The sequence below is a fragment of the Musca autumnalis genome, unplaced genomic scaffold (genome assembly GCF_047663935.1).
Source record: "Musca autumnalis isolate F117 unplaced genomic scaffold, ASM4766393v1 scaffold_4, whole genome shotgun sequence".
Lineage (NCBI taxonomy): Eukaryota > Metazoa > Arthropoda > Insecta > Diptera > Muscidae > Musca > Musca autumnalis.
The window spans coordinates 196,319,397-196,338,476 of record NW_027411977.1 but is presented as its reverse complement, the minus strand read 5'-3'; the positions used below and the strand labels follow the sequence as shown (position 1 = coordinate 196,338,476).

Sequence of the window (19,080 nt, the reverse complement as noted above, 5' to 3'; positions counted from 1 at the left end):
AAAGACGCCCTACAGGTCGTCTATAAAGACGCCCTTGTGGTCGTCTATAAAGACGCCCTTCAGGTCGTCTATAAAGACGCCCTTGTGGTCGCATATAATGACGTCCTTTAGTTCGTATATAAAGACGCCCTTTTTGTCATCTATAGAGACGCCCTACAGGTCGTCTATAAAGACGCCCTCTAGGTCGTCTATAGAGACGCCCTCTAAGCCGTCTATAGAGACGCCCTCTACGTCGTCTATAGAGACGCCCTTTAGGTCGTGTATAGAGACGCCCTTTATGTCGTCTATAGAGACGCCCTTTATGTCGTCTATAGAGACGCCCTTTCAGTCATCTATAAAGAAGCCCTTTAGGTCGTCTTCGCTTTGGGTCGTCTATAAAGACGTCCTTAAGGTCTTCTATAAAGAAGCCATTTAAGTCGTCTATAAAGACGCCCTTTATGTCGTCTATAGAGACGCCCTTCTGTCGTCTATGAAGACGTCGTCTATAAAGACGCCCTTGTGGTCGTCTATAAAGACGCCCTTGTGGTCGTCTATAAAGACGCCCTTGTGGTCGCTATAAAGACGCCCTTGTGGTCGTCTATAAAGACGCCCTTTAGGTCGTCTATAGAGACTTTTATAAAATTTAAAATTTTCTTAAATTTTCTACCCAAATTAAATTCCTTTTTACTAATTATTTTTTTTTTTTGTTTGTTTTTATTTTCAGAAACCAACTCCACCCGCTTCAAAATGGAATCCTTTTTAACGGAAATCAAACAAATTCGTATTCCCCGACCAAAATTTGAACCTCGTGTAACAATTTCCGGCAATGGTTATGCAAATATGGCACGACCACCAACACCACCACGTGATTATGATGATGTTGAGTCTTCCAATGCGAACAGCCACAGTCGTTCGTATCAGGAGGGTGGCAATGATTATCGATTTTCCGAGACGAAAAAATAGGCAACCCACCACAACATTCATAAGGAATTATATAATGTGAACTTGTCATTTCGGAGACAGCAGAAAGAAAAAAAAAACAAAAGTATTTTGTATTAAGTTTATAGAATTAAAAATTTATATATATGTAGAAATATAACAACGCATATCTTTTCCCGCTTATAGTTATTAAGTGTTTGCTTTGTAGTTTATCGTATATATAAAAAATGTATAAATATTTGCAAATGTATTACGTAGTTTTTAAAAATACATAAAATAAATAAATAAAAAAACTCGACATAAATATTTGCATAATTATTATTTTTTGTTTAACTGTTTTCATGTATATAAATGTAAATGTTATTTTATAGAATGGTAAATATGCAATGAACTCGAAGCCTTCGCTATGCGTGTTTTAAAAGAAGAATTTTTGAATTGTCTGTGGAAAGAAGAAGAAATCTGTTTGTGTTCTACTCACCACATCTTGCTCATAGTCCGTATGGGGTACATGGGTTTCACTCAATCTTCGGGACCTATGGTCATCACAGCCGTATTCCTAGAGACACACCAACCAACAACCATCATTCATTTCATATCATTTCAGTGTTCGTTTTTTGTTTTGATTTTTTTTTTTGTCAATTTTCAAACAAATTATCCATATATGGGAGGGAGGTAAACAAATGTTTTTGTTGTTGTTTTTAGATTTTTTCGTTTTTGAGTTTTTTTTTTGGTTTCACAACAAGAAAGGAAAAAGAGGAAAGAAAAACACAATATAGAATGAAATGAAACGTAATGGAACTCAAACATAATGGTGATGTAATTGTAATTTGTTTTGTGTTTTGCTATGATGATATGTTTATTTTAGAAACGTTTTTTGAATTTTTGTGATGATTTTTATGAGCTAATACACAGTTTTAAGTGTTTACAATTTTTATGGGAATTATATTTTTTTTGTTCCACCGTAAGCAAAATGTACAGAATATTATATTTAATTGAACACAATAGTTAAAATAAAGTTGACGTAATACAATAATATTTTTTACCAAGAACTGTATATATTTTGATGTCAGATAAAGGTATCATGACTCTGCTCGGGGCCCTTTTGGTTGTCTATTAACATTTTTTACTCTGTGACCAAATTTTGATTCATTCTTTTGAACGTCTACAGGGTTTCCATAAAAGTCGATCTTACTTGATAAAAATCATATAAAGGCTTTTTTCGCTATATCTTTTTTTTTTGCATATCTCAAACTCAGACACTAACAAAAGTTTTTTGGTCGTTTTTAATAAATCCGACAATAAACTACTTAGGTTTTAATCTACACCCTTGATGACATGACTTTACAAACGCAATTGAGCATTTGCAAAGTCAGCCCATCACTGATATACACTAAAGAGATATGTCATCTTAAACGACTATCAGGACGCTTATGAATACTCTTCGTTAGTTCATTCAACTAAATCACATGTGGGTTAGATTGTGGAGATTCCGTGATCGCACAAAATGATTATGCTTGGTTCAGGACTTCGGAGTCGAACCATTTATTTTCAGACTCCGATTTCCCAACCCAATTTCTTCACGACTACTCATTACTTTGAATACAAGTGTTATGCTATGCACTACCATTAATCTCTACCTTGTTTTTTAACAGACAATCAGAAATAGCTAAATCGAAATAGAATTTATGGCCAGATTCACTAAGAAGATTCGAATTTAAATTCGTTCGAATTACTACCAAACTTCCATTGTTGTAGAAAATTTTTGTTTGATTGAAAGCAAAAACTAAATCAAATATTTTTCAAAAAACATGAGTTTGGTAATTGTTCGAACGAATTTGTAGTCGAATCGTCTTAGTGAAATATGCCAATAATATATTTTCCATCTTATGGGGAAGAGGTGAAAAAGGCAATGCAAAAGGCAAATGTAATGTCAACGTCCTAAATTCTGGGCCATATTGAAAACAACTGAATGTATCATAGAATAAAGGTTAGGTCATCGCATAGAACAACAAAAGCTCAAATTGGTTTTCTCATAGAAGAATATTTGGTTATCTCTTATAAAACAAATAGATTTTCTGATAAAAGAATCCTGTTGTTCAATAGTCCTCATCTTCTCTTTAGAAACACCTTTACTAATAGCATACTAATAGGATTTCTTTTAGAAAATAAAAGAAATATAACTTGCTTTCTTAGGGAAATTGGTCCTATGAAAAGAGCGCCATATAGCGCAGGTAGGAAACATGTGGAATGATATTGCAGGTACCACAATCAACCAAGTTTGTGTTGATAAAAGCTTACGACTCGAAAACTTCGTCCCCGTAGGTCAAACAATACAGAAGAAACCTATTGGCTACGCTCTTTGATCTAATATGCCGATGGTTTCAAAGTAATCGCCGACCGGGCATATTTGAGCCAGAGTTCACACCCAAAGTGATCAATGGTGCAGCAATTTGCTGGTTCATCTTTAGATATTTCAAGTGAGGTCACATAGAGACTCCATATCAAGAAGTCTCCCTCTCTGCGGGTCAAGTCGTTCGTTTAGTGTTTCTTAACTCAAACTAACAGTTTGTTTAGAATCCCCAGCTCCTAAACTATAACCAGAGCTCTTATTATCATTATAATATCACAGTTTTTAAATGTTTATGAAGTTTCATATTTTTTATACGTTTTATATAGGGATATTACGTTTCCGATGTTTACAACTTTTTGACGCTTGAAAATCTAAGCCAAGTTCTTTCGCGGATATAATTGTAATGCATGCCTGAAAGTATGCAATAATTAGTAGAATTTTGTTTATATTTTATACATATTAGCTTCGTTTCGGTACTTTTTAATTGTAAAACTCGTAAAAGAGAGAACTGCAAAAAATTTGTTTTCACACACAAGTTTTTTGAAATAGTTCGGGAACGGAAAAATGGAAAATACGTCAAAACAAGTAAAAAAGTATCAGTCGGCTTGGACGACAGAGATATACCCTCAGCCTGTGTATATTGAAACAATGTTTTCCCAAACGCATGTACTTAGGGAATTTTGGGCGTTTGAACTGACAAAAATGTTGATTAGGATTAGAGATCAAAAGTTTTGCGGAGGAGATACTAAAAAGAATGGATCTCCAGCCACTGCATATGGTACCATAGGGTTTTTTTACAACTTCAGGGATGTTTGCTCAAGAAGTATGGACTTGCCCCTGAAACAACTTTTACCATCGCAACTGAGGCAGCGAATGCAAGTTGCTTCAACAAAAATCAAAGTGATTCGAAAGCAGGTCTTAAAGTGCACATGTATCCGAAATTTTGTGTGGGAGGTACCGGATGGAGTGGACAAATATAGTCCATATTTGAACCTGATCTATATATGGTAGATATATTAAGATGTGTAAAGTGTGGTCCAGTTCGGCCACTCTCTTCAAGAGTTATCGTACGCACAATTTTACCGAACATTTTTGAACTTTTGTGGGGGAGGTACCTGAAGGAGTGGACCGATATGGCTTATCTTCGAACTTAAACTATGTTTGGACAAAATATTACTAAGACCAAACTTTGGACCGAATCGGCAGACCTGTTCGAGAGTTATTTTGCCCTCCAACCTCCTCACACGGTGTCATAGGGGTTTTTTGCAACTTTCAGGCTATTTTCTCAGGAAGTATGGACTTACCCCTGATGAAACTTATACCGTCGTATGGAGGGCAGTGAATACAAGTTGCTAAAGCAAAAATCAAAGCGATTCGAGAGATGGTCCTAAACTGAACTTTTCCAAATTTTTGTGTGGGAGGTACCCGACGGAGTGGACCAATTGAGTCCATATTAAAACCTGATCTAAGTCTGGTACACGCTCCACGATGGGCAAAGTATGGACCATATCGGTTACTCCCTTCAAGAGTTATCGTGCGCACAAATTTTCCGAACATTTTCGAATTTTTGTGGGGGAGGTACCGGAAGGAGCGGACCGATATAGCTCATCTTCGAACTTAAACTAAGTTTGGGCAAAATATTACGAAAGCCAAAATTTGAACCGAATCGGTTCATCCGTTCGAGAGTTATCGTGCGCTCCAGCCAGCCAGACAGACAGACAGACAGACGGACGGACATTGCTCAATCGACTCCAAATTGTCTGAAACACATTTCGTCCAAACATACTTGGGGTCTAAAACCATTATTTCGATGGGGCACATTTTGCCCGTATGAAAGTGTATATACCCTTCATAGCCTAAAGGCTGAGGGTATAAAAACTGGAACAAATGTCAAAGTCGGCGTATCAGCCAATCAGACGCCGGCAACCATGTTACTATTTTTTTACTCGCCCAAATTTGTCGTGTAAAAAGTTTTTAAAGAGAACGTCATTCAGCGCCATTTTTGTTTAAAGAGAAGAGAACATTTTACAACTTTTTTGTGTACGGGAACGCTTTTTCGAGTAAAATGCGTAAAAGTCGTAAAAATTGTAAAAACTTTTTAGTTCTGGAACACAGCTATTATGTCAAACAAAATCAAAATAGCGCCGTTAACATGAAAATAATCCCCAGTATAAATGTGGTCTAAGCCGTTGTTACTCTGGATTTCACCGTTATTCAATGGACCGGGCCGAACACGGCTTGTATTGAAGTAAAATGGAACAATTCGTTTCCTTTCTAAGTTAGTAATTTCTATTTTTTCTACCACTTCTACTTTATCTAGTGTCAGATTTTCATGTCGATATCTCTAAAACTCAACAAGTTACAGCGAAAAAGTTTTTTGAGTTTATGAAGCACTAAAAAAGTTCAAATTCATGTCGATATCTATAAAACTCAACAAGTTACACCGAAAAAGTTGTTTGAGTTTATGAAGCACTAAAATGTCCAAATCATGCTTGGTTTTGCACAGAAATTTAGCACTGATGTGTGACTAGCTCTATACAAAAAATGGTCCAAGTAGTTATTTTAACGTTTGGTTAATAATCTTTTTAAGAGAAGTCAAATTTCTATTGGCAACTTAAAACGCGTTGTTCTCGAAACTATATTTTTTGAGATGTGTCACTTTTTGAGTAAATGAGCGATATGTATGTACATATATTATTTATACTGGCCTAAAAAGATTCAGCCCAGTGTAAATAAAATACAACAAACTATAACTACAGTTATTACGTTTGGATAAAGTGTTTAAATCATTCAAAATACGTTAAATCGGGATTTACTGTTAAATGTGGATCCATGGATCCATAGTGATCATTTTCTTCGGGCAGGGTTTTCTATCCATAATAATCCGAGATACCAAATTACAGCCACTTTTGTAGCGAAACCCTTTAGACCACACATCGGATATGTCGTTGTACCTACTAAAATAACAATCTATATTTTCAATTTTCCAAATTGTCCAGTTGTTGTACCAATACCAAATTACCGGAATTTCGATTCGAAAATGTGGCAATGACCTTGGATAAAAAAGAGTAGGACCATTATATAGGGCAATACAAAAAACATGAACATATGTGGATATCCTTTTTTATTTCAAAATTGTGCATTTTCCGGGAAAACAAAATTCGAATTTACAAAAGATACGGTAGTAAAAAGGTAAATAAACACTTCAGAAAGCTTTAATCGGGTACTAAGTACCCTTATATGGCGGCTATGCCAAAATGTTGTCAGATAATAATGTGCCAAAAAAAATTTCCAAGGGGCAGTACCGTTCTATGGGGGTAATATCAAAACGTGAATCTATTCTGTGTTGGCATATTTTAAACCCCAGCGATGCAAACGTGGACCGATATAGCCCATTTTCAATACCAAACATTCTAGGAGTAATATCAAGTATGGATAATGTTATTATACTACACTGTGCAAAATTTTTAAGGTAATCGTGTGCAAACAATTTGAGCTGAGGATTTTTTGAAAGTACAGACCCGAACTACAAAAACCCTAGGTGGGTTTTGATGTGTCAGATCCAGCTTGGATTTTATGGCCCCATCTAAACATGGTTAAATATTGACTTTTTAAAGCAATTATGGGCTATATCTCTGTGAATTTTCATCTGACCTCTGAAGCTAATTTGTAGATAAGGGCAAAAATAAGATACTTGGAGAAATAATGAAATCGAAAAACTACATTTATTGCCTCAAATTTTATAAAATATCAAAAATTTCCATAATTTCTTAATGTTTTCGTTTGGAAAAATATTCGCTGTAATGTAATACACAACTCTTCAGAACATGTCATTGTTGTAAAATGCCTCTGTCACGTTGTTTTTAGTATATTTTTCTACGAACATTTAATAAATAAGTCAATAATGTGGAGAAATCCGAAATGCGAGAATAAACTGTTGGTGTAAACTGTGTTTGAAATATGTGTCGTAGAAGATATGATGCAAAATAGCATGAAGTATGCATTGTAGAATTTCAGAATGTTTTGAAGAATTGTTGAGCACTTTATTTGGCAGATTTTTGCAGAAGGTTGCTTGGTTCAACTCCCAATAGTTTAACTGATGCTGATCAGAATTTCAGAAATTATGTAAAATGTTCTATATTTTATCGATTTTGATGCTCTAGATGGAGTTTTTCTTATATGGTCTGTTCAATAGTTCTAATAGTTAAGGGCTACAATATTGCCTAAAATAGTATGGGTAAATTAATCGTTTCTGAGATAGAGGCCCGACAAATGCAAAAAAATTTAGTTTTGGCCTTAAGAAAGAGACATCCTTGGGCATTTATTCCACCAACTAATATTTGAAATTGCATGAACATCTGGCTTCAAAAATGTATTATTCTCGTTAGATCTAGAAAAATTGGCCATTCGCTCAAAAAGACGCTCTTGTGGATTGGTGCAAGGAAATAGTGAATAAAAACGACGTTTAAAAGATCGCCAAAGACGACGCATCTTGGATCTATGCTTAGGAGCCCGAAACAAAGGAGGAATCGAACGTTTAGGTCTTCGAAAGCGAGCCAGATCCATCGATAGTTGTACATGTTAGAAACACTTCGAAGCAAATGGTCGCCTGTATCTTCGGCAAAAGTGATCATGTGGAGACTATACGGCTTCAAAAATGTAGGATGGTTAATTCTGAGTGTTACACTACAATTTGTTTGCCAGAAGTCTCCTGATAAATTCGAAAAACGCACAAGAGAAGACGAATCATTCTGCATTATGACAATGCGAGCTCTCATACATCGATTCAAACCAGCGCCTGTTTGACCGGGCAAAACGTGGAATAGATGTGTCATCCGCCGTACAGCTCTCACTGGGGATCTAATGACGTTATTTGATTCCAGCATATCAAGAAAAACCGGTGTGGTCAACGATTTTCGTAGCCAGAAGATGCTGTAAAAACATTCAAAAACCATGTTTTGGAGGTATCTCAATCGCAGTGGGAAAAAGAGATTCAACAATTGGTTTGAGCTCATGAAAAAGCGTATAAATCATAATGGAGACTACTTAAGAAAACAATAAAACTATTTTTGATGGAAAATATTCGCGTTTTCATTGTTAGGCCAGATAGTTTTTGTTCATCCCTCGTATGTGGAGAATGGTATTTATTATAAGTTAGTTTTTGCTCAAAATTTGTAGCACATCGGAATAAGGAATGACTCGATGTGTTAGTCGTCTGGCTAGTTTGTCCTCCATTTGTCCATCTAAACCATGTAATCTCGCTACAAGTCGATATATTAGTCAGATGATCAGGTTTTGATGGAGATGGTGGTCCAGAGAGGAATATGCATATTGATTTCGGTGATGACCATATAATATTGAGATGATGCCTTATGCGATTCTTGAAGAAAAGTCTGACAATGAGTCAAAGTAGGTAGGCGTAGGTGGTCAAACAACGGAGGCGCAACGGTCGTTAATTGATCACAGTTTTCCAGTTTTTTTTATGGATTTTTTGGTTAGGGGCGTCTCGAGAATGCATTCTGAGCTTTAAATTGGTCCCAATTGTGTCACCAAAAGTGGTAAAATACACCTATCCCAATTTCTAATTGTTGTCATTTTATTTTCATGGCATATACGAGGGCAGTTCGGAAACTTCTTAGCCTAGCACAAAAAGCGCGGTATAAACAGAAAAAAAGTTAAGTGTTTTGGAAACTTCCATCTCTGTTATGAACACATGTTAAATTTTGTTTCGATCTGGCAACTCCTTCATATAGAAACAGGTGTTCAAAAAAGACGCATCCGCAATTTGTTTACAATGGAAAATTAGTGAATGTGTTAAGTGAAAGTGCACCTTCATATGCAACAGTAAAAAATTGGGTTGCTGAATTTAAACGTGGTCGTACAAGCATTGAAGATGAACCACGTAGTGGACGTCCAAAAACAGCAACAACAGCAGAAATTGTAGACAAAGTGCATGATATGGCATTAAATGATCGACGAATAAAAGTGCGTGAAATTGCTAATATCATGGGCATCTCAAATGATCGAGTCCATTTAATTTTGCATGTAGATCTACAGCAAGATGGGTGCCGCATTTGTTAACAGTCGATCAAAAACGCATAAGAATGAACATTTCTCAAGCTTGTTTGGATCGTTTTAAGCGAAATAAAATGGATTTTAAGCGTCGTTTCATAACTGTTGATGAGACATGGATCCACCACTATACTCCAGAGACAAAAGAACAATCCAAACAATGGCCTGAAGCTGGAGGATTTGCCCCAAAGAAGGCAAAAACAATTCAATCGGCTGGTAAGGTTATGGCAACGGTTTTTTGGGACTTCAAAGGTATTTTATTGATTGACTATCTGCAAAAGGATAAAACAATAAATTCAGAGTACTATTGCAACCTTTTGGATCAATTAAATGTACAAATTCGAGAAAAACGTCCTGGCTTACAACACAAAAAATAATTTTACATCACGCACCAGCGCACAAGAGTTGTTTAACAATGGCTAAAATCAACGAATTAAAGTATGAGTTGCTTGACCACCCACCTTATTCTCCTGATTTAGCTCCCAGTGACTTCTACTTGTTCCCAATTCTAAAAAAATTCCTTGCTGGCAAGCGTTTTACCTCAAATGAAGATGCAATTACAGTTGTAAACCACTATTTTGAAGACCTTGAGGAAAACTATTTTAATCAAGTGATAGAATTGCTAGAAAAGCGTTGGACTAAGTGTATTGAAGTTTCAGGAGATTATATTGAAAAATAAAAATATTTTTGAAAAACTAACTTTTATCTTTCATTGATAGGCTAAAAATTTCCCGAACCGCCCTCGTATTAGGTTTATTAAAAAATAAACTTGGTCATAGCAAAAGGCGACAGCCAGGTTATCCCAATATTCCTTTTTTATGCTTTTATTGTAATCATCTTTTTATTGACATTTTAACATTTAAAAGGGAAGACGTTGTTCATTACGTCTGGTATTATAAGTCAGGGTAAATAAAAAAAGATCAAGTATAAATTTGGTCGCATTCGGCAACATCTAATCCGTTAATGATCGTGGTTTGAGGGTAGGGTTGGAACCGCACTGTATGAATGATGCGCCCCTGAGGTAGCCGATTGCCACCACAACGCCCTATAAGCCGGCACGTAACGGTGTGAAAAGCTTTTCCATTGGGGCAGACATCTACGGTATCACAAAGTCGCAATGCCCAGCTTTTGTTTTCTTTTTTAATTTATTATCTCACATTTACCCTCTCAACTCCAGTTCCATATTTTTTCATTGCTCGATATTAAGGCTCCATTCCTACAAAATTTTCTAGAAAATTGTGTAGACAAACATGGCTCACAATAAGTGAGCTTCTTACAGATTTTGTTGTTACTCAGCTAGACTTGTTAAACCATTTTTCGCGTTTACTTTAAAAACTCTAATAATGTTTTCTCTTCTTTTCAATTAAGTTTCATAATTTTCGTTTAAATTTATTCGTATGAATGTACAATGTTTTCATTTCAAAATATAAGGGTTTTGTACATTTTGCTTTCGGCTTTGCTCTTAATTTACAATTATTTTTTTTTTTGCACAACACAGTTACATACAAATCGAGATTAATGTAATTTACAACAATGCCAATTAATCTTTGCTACAGATAATTATGTAAAGTAAAGTATGTGAACAATGAACACATCAATTATTTATGTATGTTGTATGTTAAGTATAGACATGTAGATACACTGAAAGAAAATACTAACGACCAATACACCAATAATTGCAGAAAAAAAGAAAATTATACAAATAATTTACATGGATAGAGACAAAACTTTGGGAGGCTTACAATATATAAAAAATATACACAAATAAAAAAATAATAATAAAAAATAAATTTTAAAAATAAAAACTGAAATAAATAATGTTTATTACACATCAATCACACCATTTTACATACACCCTTTAGGTAGTAATGAAATCTATTGCAGGATTTAACTTCATACAGACACACACCCTTTTTGTGAAAAGTATATACGCCAAAGATTATAACCCGTTCTACACTTGAGTAACCAAAAATCAAATTCCAAAGATCTTTAGGTTCCACATTAACCCATCAAGAACCTCGAATGTCAATTTTTTGTATATTGAGAGAATTAAAGTTGTGCATAAGTTGGAAAATTTTCGCTAAAACGTTAGGTGGAAATTTCAAAAAAGTGGTCCATAGTTAAGCAAAAGTAGAGGAAAATTAGTGGAAAAGAGCGTAGAAGTTTTAAAAATAGAGAGCAAATAGCAGTGGTGAGTAAGAACTTTGAATGTTAATTGAAAAAATACGACAGGTGATTGTTTATTTTGGAAGAGAGAAAGCGAAAGTGAGTGAGAAAAAGCTTTATTAGTTTACAGTGCAAGCATTTTCTAAACTTTTTCTCAGCAGTGCCGATTGTTAGCAGTTTGAAGCCAGTTTTCGTTTTTTCTTTCTTTAAAATACAAATCTTTCTTTCCATTAGAAAATCAGGAGTACTCTTAATAACAATATTTAGTAGTGGTTAAGAGAGTTAGTGTGTGTGAGAGAGAATATAGTCAAAAATATATGTGTGATGATCACCTGATGATGAGGATGTTGATTGTCTAGATAATTCTGATTTACGGCCGCCCCCATGCTGCTGCTGACACCGGCATCGTGCTGCCTTTGTGGCGTATTGTGAGTGGTGTTGCTAATATAAGTTGGTCCCATGATTCGAGATGTCGACGATGATTGAGATGATCCAGTTAACCGAGACCATGCTGCACCGCCCAAATGCCGTAGTGACGAATGATGGCTATTATAGACATGGTGTGGAAGATGATTATGGGGGTGCAAGAAATTATTATTCGACCTGTTGGATGAGGCGTTGATTCCGGCCCCTGAATTGGGTGGCGGTGGTAATGGTGTTGGATGATTGTATGAGCGATGTAATATCGGTTCAGCTGACATGGGTCGATAGGGCAGACGTTGTATTATTCTAAGCGGGCATAACAGAGCGTGCAAGGTAAGGACGGGAAAAAAGTCAAAATGTTATTACACATATTCAGAAGACGTTACCAAGTCCAATTGTCAAGAAAAAAGGTAAATTAAAAACCAAAAAAGACATTGTCACAAAGTGAAGAAATGGTTGTACCGATTTTTATTTTCCGTCACCGTCATGCCCAGCCCAGAGTCCGATGAGGGACTTCTTCCAGTTGCTGCACTTACTTCCAGATCCATATCGGTTACCTGTGTATGTACACAACATGGTTTTTAGATTAGTTTGCATTTTGTACCACAAATATTAGCTACACTAAGAAATGCAAAGAAATGTGTGTGAATTTTTGTTTGTTTTCAATTTCAACACTTGTCTTTTTGTTTGGTATTTGAAGTGAAAAGGTGGTGCATACTTTTGGGAGGAAAATTTGTATTAATACAATTCGAATTGTTGTGGGTTTCTTTGAGGTGGATGGGTGGTGGGTTGGTGATTGAAAGTGATGTAAACAGCATAGACTAATGAATCGTATAGACATATATTTGCTCTCAGCTTTTATCTTCGAATTTTCGAAGATAGAGAGATGGCGTTAGTAGTTTTATTTAAAGTTACTATAGATTTTAAAGTATTTATTTTGATAAAAGACAATAAAAGACAGAATATGGATAATCTTTAGCCAGATCTACATCCTCATATAAACAAATTCAACAAAATATTGCAATTTGACCCAAAACATTGTGCAATTGTGTGAAAAGATGAAGCACTTTCCGTAAGAGCGACACCTACAACAAGAGAAGCACACTACAATCTCTTTGTCTATACGATTCATTAGTCTATGTAAACAGCGAACTGGTGAATATTGGTGGTGAATTAATGATAATTCTATGATATTGGTGAAATGCGTTAAATAGGTGGTGAGGTTGTTCAACTTTTCATTAAAATATGCAAATATTTATGTACGTAATTTTTATAATTTATTTGAAGTAAATAGTTGTGGTGTGGCACTTATGTAAAAAAGGGATTATGTTAAAAATTATTATTAATTTTGTGATTTTTTGTTAATTATTTTAATTTATTCTATGGCATAACATGTTATTAAAATGGGAAAATAATTGGTAAAAAACTTGCAAAGGAATGTATGTAAATAAATATGTATGTTTTGCGTAGACTTTAGAAAATCGATAGGGAATTTTGTGTTCAGAATTCCCCAAAACATAGACAGACGTGAGTGTTCACATATGAGGTGCTCAGCACCAAAACGGAATAACCCACATGCCCAAAAAAAAAAAAACAAGTGAGCAAAGAATATAGTCGGGAAGGGGCCGACTATGTGATACCCTACATCACTTCCCCATGCGCATAAGCTGATTGTTTTTGAATTATTAATGTGATAAATATTAGGAAATTAATAGAACTTCCAAAGATAAAAAAAAATTGTCAGGTACTGACAAAATTTTCGACATTTCCTACTTCTTAGTAAAACTTCTATATAACCTGCCTTAAGGCAAACTCGGTATGAAAACGTACACAATTTTTGTTGTATTTTGATGGTTCGAGTTCCTGGGGCGATGGAAAACTTCCCAGCACAAATGTTCAGTAGTCCATATCTACAGGCAATTTTCTTTGCGAGGTATGAGACATTTGCGGCAGTCATGGAATTTGATAAAAATGTACTAATTTCCTATACTTTCAAATCTGCACACTGTTTTCTGTGTTGGGAGCAGCATATACCGGGAGTATTGCTCCAGATTCTTTTGGTCCGTGTCAGTACGGAGGGAATCTCAGGATCAATATGGATGTGCTTAGTTCATCACCTCCATATCCGTACACTCCGTTACACTGAAGCTTCCGTGAAGACGGGAGTGGGTGTATCTCAAAGTTTTCTCTGGACTCGTTCACGTTCAAAATGCTGCATCATTCGTGATCATGGCCCCGTCAGTCGCCATAAGAATCAGCAGTACAAAAACCCCAAAATACAGGGTGTCACATTTGACAATCTCAATTTATTTCAGCAAATTAGCTGATTAGCGGAGCAGTCTTCAGCTGGTAGCACTTATGCGACACCAATCTGAACCCCTGGTATTAGTGGCACTCAATGCAGAAACCTCCAAACCAGATTGCAGTTATGATAGTACCGATCTGGTATCTCTGGGTAGTCCAGTGAGTTGTCGTCAGATTACGAAATTCTTTCGTCGTCAGATTACGAAACACCACCGCAGTCCCTGCAACAGCAGCCGCAAGCGCAGCATATAACACCAGCCGTTGTTTTTGCAATCCCGGAAAATGAATCCTTTTTGCAATTTAATTGCAATGGACTCCGTGGTAAGATCGATAAAATAGTGGAATTTATGAATCGGAAGAAGATCAAGGTCGCGGCGGTGCAGGAAACCATGCTGAACGAGCACAGCTCAGTACGCTGTGATGGTTACAATGTAATAAGGAAGGATCGCACCAGATGTGGAGCTGGGGGATTAGCTTTCCTTTTGCACCAGTCTGTTCAATACAGACCTATCTCGCTTGAGCCTGCCTCTAACGACTCGGTCATGGAATGTATGGGGGTAGCCGTTAGGTGTGGAACTGCCGAAATAGAGTTGCTGAACGTATACATCCCGTCCAGAAATAGATGTATCTCAGATTATAAGGCTGACATTAGCCCGCTTTTGGAAGGTCATAATCATTTGGTCCTGGGGGACTTTAATGCGCATCACGAGATGTGGCATTCGGCCCTCGGAAACGACCAGAGGGTATAGCGCTGGCTGAGCAGATTGATAACTCTACGTTTTGCTCTGTCAATGAGGACGCCCCTACCAGAATTAGAGGAGCGTGTCACAGTTCGCCAGACATAACCATCGTGTCACCTGGCAACCCGTCATTTCCCTTGGATCAGACCATCTCCCCATAATTGTCTTCATCAGCAGACCACCCGATTTCATCGCCTCTGAACGCCGCACATTCGTCAATCATGGGAAAGCTGATTGGCCGAGTTTCAGAGAGTTCACCAATCACCGCTTCAGAGAATTGTCCAATCCTTCTGATGTTCGGGTAGCGGAAAGGACGTTCCGAGACATCATCAATGCTGCAGCCTCTCGCCATATACCTGCCGGTCTAATACCCGAAGTAAGACCAAATTTCCCAGCAGAGGCGACGGGATTAGCATAAGCGGAACAAGTAGTTAAATCATCTGAAGAGTTGCAACATTGGAGCCGGTATAAGTAAATTGTGGGCAACGGTTAAGTCACTCTCGAACCCCGAAAGGGGGGATGACAGGACCTTAGTCACGTTTGGCGACGTTACGTTGACTGACCCGAAGAGGTGTGCAAGTTACTTCAATCGACAGTTTGTCGAACACCCCGAGAGTGACAGGGCGAAGAGAAGAGAGTTACGTCGCCGAGGATGAACCTGACAGAATTTCCATGGTAATGTCGAGTCGGGGGTAGAGTATCTCACTGAAGTTCTCAAACTGTCGCTAGCCACCAAGGCAAGGATGCCAGCAAAGGTGAATCTTACGCTTTTGTCACCTGTAGCGAAGACCCTTGAGGCCTTAGTCCTTCCCAGCATTGGAAATAGCTATCAAGTTGTCGATCATCAGCATGGATTTCGTAAGAAGCACAGCACAGCGCTGCACGCCATCTCCACACATATTTGTCGTGGACTCAACAAGGAGCGGCCGTGTGATAGAACAGTGATGGTGGTGCTTGACTTATCAAAAGGGTTTGATACTGTCAAGCCCTCCACGCTATTTAAGGACAACGAGCAGACAACCCTCCGGCCAAGTCTGAAACGTTGGATAATCAACTATAAGTGTGGTCGCCAGTCGTATATGGAATTCAGGAACAAGAAATCCAAGCCCCGTAGAGTGAAAGAGTGAGTTCCCCAAGAAGGGGTGATATCCCCGGAACTGTTTAACCTCTACCTTTCCTGTATTCCGCCGCCTCAAGACGGCATTGAGATCGTAACGTATGCGGATGATTGTACGATCCTGGCGTCAGGTACCTACCCTGATGACATCTGTGAGAGACTGAACTCCTATTTAACCGATCTTACCACCTTTTTCCACGCGAGGAATATGAAGATATCCGCCACTAAATCGACGGTCACTCTCTTCACCACATGGACGACGCAGTATAGAAGAGAGTTGAATATCTGGGTCGATGGTAGCAGAATTCCGACCACAAACTGCCCCAAAATTCTAGGGGTCACATTCGACACCACTTTCACGTCGTTCTCGCTTGCCACAGCTATCTGCGATAAACTGAAATGTAGGAACAAGGTCATCAAGACCCTAGCCGGCAGCACTTGGGGTGCAGATAAAGAAACAGGCGCCAGTTTGGTCCCCGAATTTAAGATAAGATTAAGGATAAGATTCAAATTTGTCAGAACGTGGCCCTGAGAACAGCAACAGGGTGCCTCTTCAAATCTACAGTGGACCATCTACATGAGGAGGCAAAGATTCTTTCAGTACGGCAACATAATGAGATGTTATCGTTGCAGTACTTGCTCGGGTGTTACCGTGAGAGCCATCCCAATCACCATCTGCTGGCCACCGATACACCCAGACATATCAGGAAATATATTCATGCTCTAGATCAGTGTGCCCACTATATTTCCATCAATACTAAAGCATGTGCATGTATGTATGCATGGGTGAAAAAAAAAAACAACAACCACATGATGTTCATCGTTTGTTTATGTACACTTATACTGTACGTGAGAGAGAGAAGCAAATGCAAAAACAACTCAGTGGGCTCCCTCACTGTACTCTCTAGGCAAAGAAGCGCGTCCCTGCTCTAGAGACGGAGGCCTAGCAATATAGGAGAGAACCTCTAGATCGGTGATGCTCAAAATATTTTGTGCATTAGTCTCTCTGAGAAACTCTTTCCGTTGCTAAACCACGCCAGATGAGAATAAAAAGTACGAATATTGTTGCTTTAGTCACGTTAACGCATATGGGTGATCTTGGCTGCTCTAGATCAACAGGCATATCAGCCAGGTTTGAACAACATTCACACGGACACAGTTGCCAAGGCCATAAGCAATTATTGTGTGAATGCAGTCATCGGAGTACATCCCCCATCTACCGCAGCTAAAGAGCGTAAGCTGCCACGACAAGCCAGTGAAGTTTGGCTCAATTACGCTTGGGATATTACAGTCGCCTAAATTCCTATTGGGCGGGAATTGATCGCACCGTGCAAGACATCTGCCCAGTATGCGGCATGGTCCCGCACGATACTTAGCACCTATTCAACTGCCCCGCCAAACCTACTCATCTAACTCCAGTGGATCTGTGGTTACATCCCATCGAAGTAGCCACTTTCCTGGAACTGGAGATAGACCCAGAGCCAGATTGAATAGGAGAACGAACATGCAAACATAATAATAAAACACTGTTACAACAACAACAACCTCTGTACTGTCGGTTTTTTATGCAGACGGATCTATGATGGGTCTTCGTGTCCACTGTAGGAAACTTGATCTTCAATATTTATACTAGTTGGATAGCGACTGCAGTGTTTACAAGCAGAAAATTTTGAGACGACGAAGGCAGTAGATTTATAAAAATTCTTCTTTAAGCAATCCATCAACGTCAAGTCAGATTAATGTCAAGTTTTTGTCACTACATACATATGTGCGTTTGATATGTTCTTTGATTAAAACTACAATGAAATAAATGACTACAGTAGACTTTGTGAAGATGAATACGATTGAACGCCTTTTATGTCGGTATCCAACTCTACTTCGTAAAATGTACGACAATCTCTTCGAAGTCTCAATTTCAATTCCAACGAAGGTACTCCTTGTGATCTTACAAAGCACAATTCTTTTCTTAGGCAAATGCATGATTTGTCCGAAAGCTCCAGAAAATCCAACGATGACCAACATAAAAAACGAAGCTATCATTAAACTAAGATAAAGTTCGAAGATGGACCATGTCGGTCTATTACTCCACAAAAGCTCAAAACTTTTGCTCTTTATTTCAATTTAAGGACACTTTTTGGATTGTATGGAAATTTTAAACGTACCCCACTTTTCGGACTGTGTTAAAATTTTAATAGAGGGAAGACCTGTGATCAGGTCTTCAGCATGACATTTTTTTTATAGAAAGCCAATAAGGCCACCCCTTCATACACCACCACCTCTAAAGCCTATTGATTCTTTTTTACTTATTCGGTTATAAATTCTCTAACAATACGCCACCTTTGGGTAATAATGTCGATTGATGAGTTATTCTACGTCATATTTCGAACAAATAAAATCTATATATTTAACAAATCAAGAATATACATATGCCCATAAGTCTGAGGTTATAAATATATATAAAAAATGAATGGCTTATGGAAATTATTGCTAAGTAAATTTTTAGGGGATGAAAGACGCCAAGGAACTTTCCTGGCCTGCTTTAACATGGCAAAGCCCATGATTTATCTTGGAATGCTCACACTCTTTACAGAGAGAAGGTGCAGTCTACGCATTGGCAGATGTACATACGTTCAAAGATATTCCAAGCCATGTCTGAATTTGGTATCCCCGCAAAGCTCATTCGGCTTTGTAGAATGACATTAACTGATACTCGATCCTCAGTCAAAATAGGAAAGAACCTCTCCGAAGAGTTTAGTACCAAAAGAGGTTTCAGACAAGAAGACGGCCTCTCGTGTGACTTATTCAACATTCTGCTGGAAAAGAATATACGAGACGCGAAGGTCAAAAGATGTGGTACGATATATAAAAACAGCAATATGTTACATGCTTATGCCGATGGCATTGACATCATGGAGGAAGTAACTTATACCTTTGCAAATGTCGAAAGGGAATCTGCTAAAGTGGGCCTGGCGGTAAACGGCGAGAAGAAC

The 19,080-nt window shown here is 37.7% G+C and overlaps 1 protein-coding gene across 4 annotated transcripts in view; it reads right to left on the bottom strand.

Moving 5' to 3' along the window:
* The window catches only part of dysc (whirlin protein dyschronic), a 417,061-nt gene that overhangs the window by 58,726 nt on the left and 339,255 nt on the right, over positions 1 to 19,080 (bottom strand). For 2 of the 4 annotated variants that reach the window (XM_073980697.1, XM_073980698.1), the window contains exon 11: positions 1,397 to 1,474. In XM_073980697.1, the coding sequence (XP_073836798.1) occupies positions 1,397 to 1,474 (78 nt within the window). Of the gene's footprint in view, positions 1 to 673; positions 1,475 to 19,080 lie in introns of those variants that run through there. The other 2 variants (XM_073980695.1, XM_073980696.1) reach the window with 1 other exon arrangement.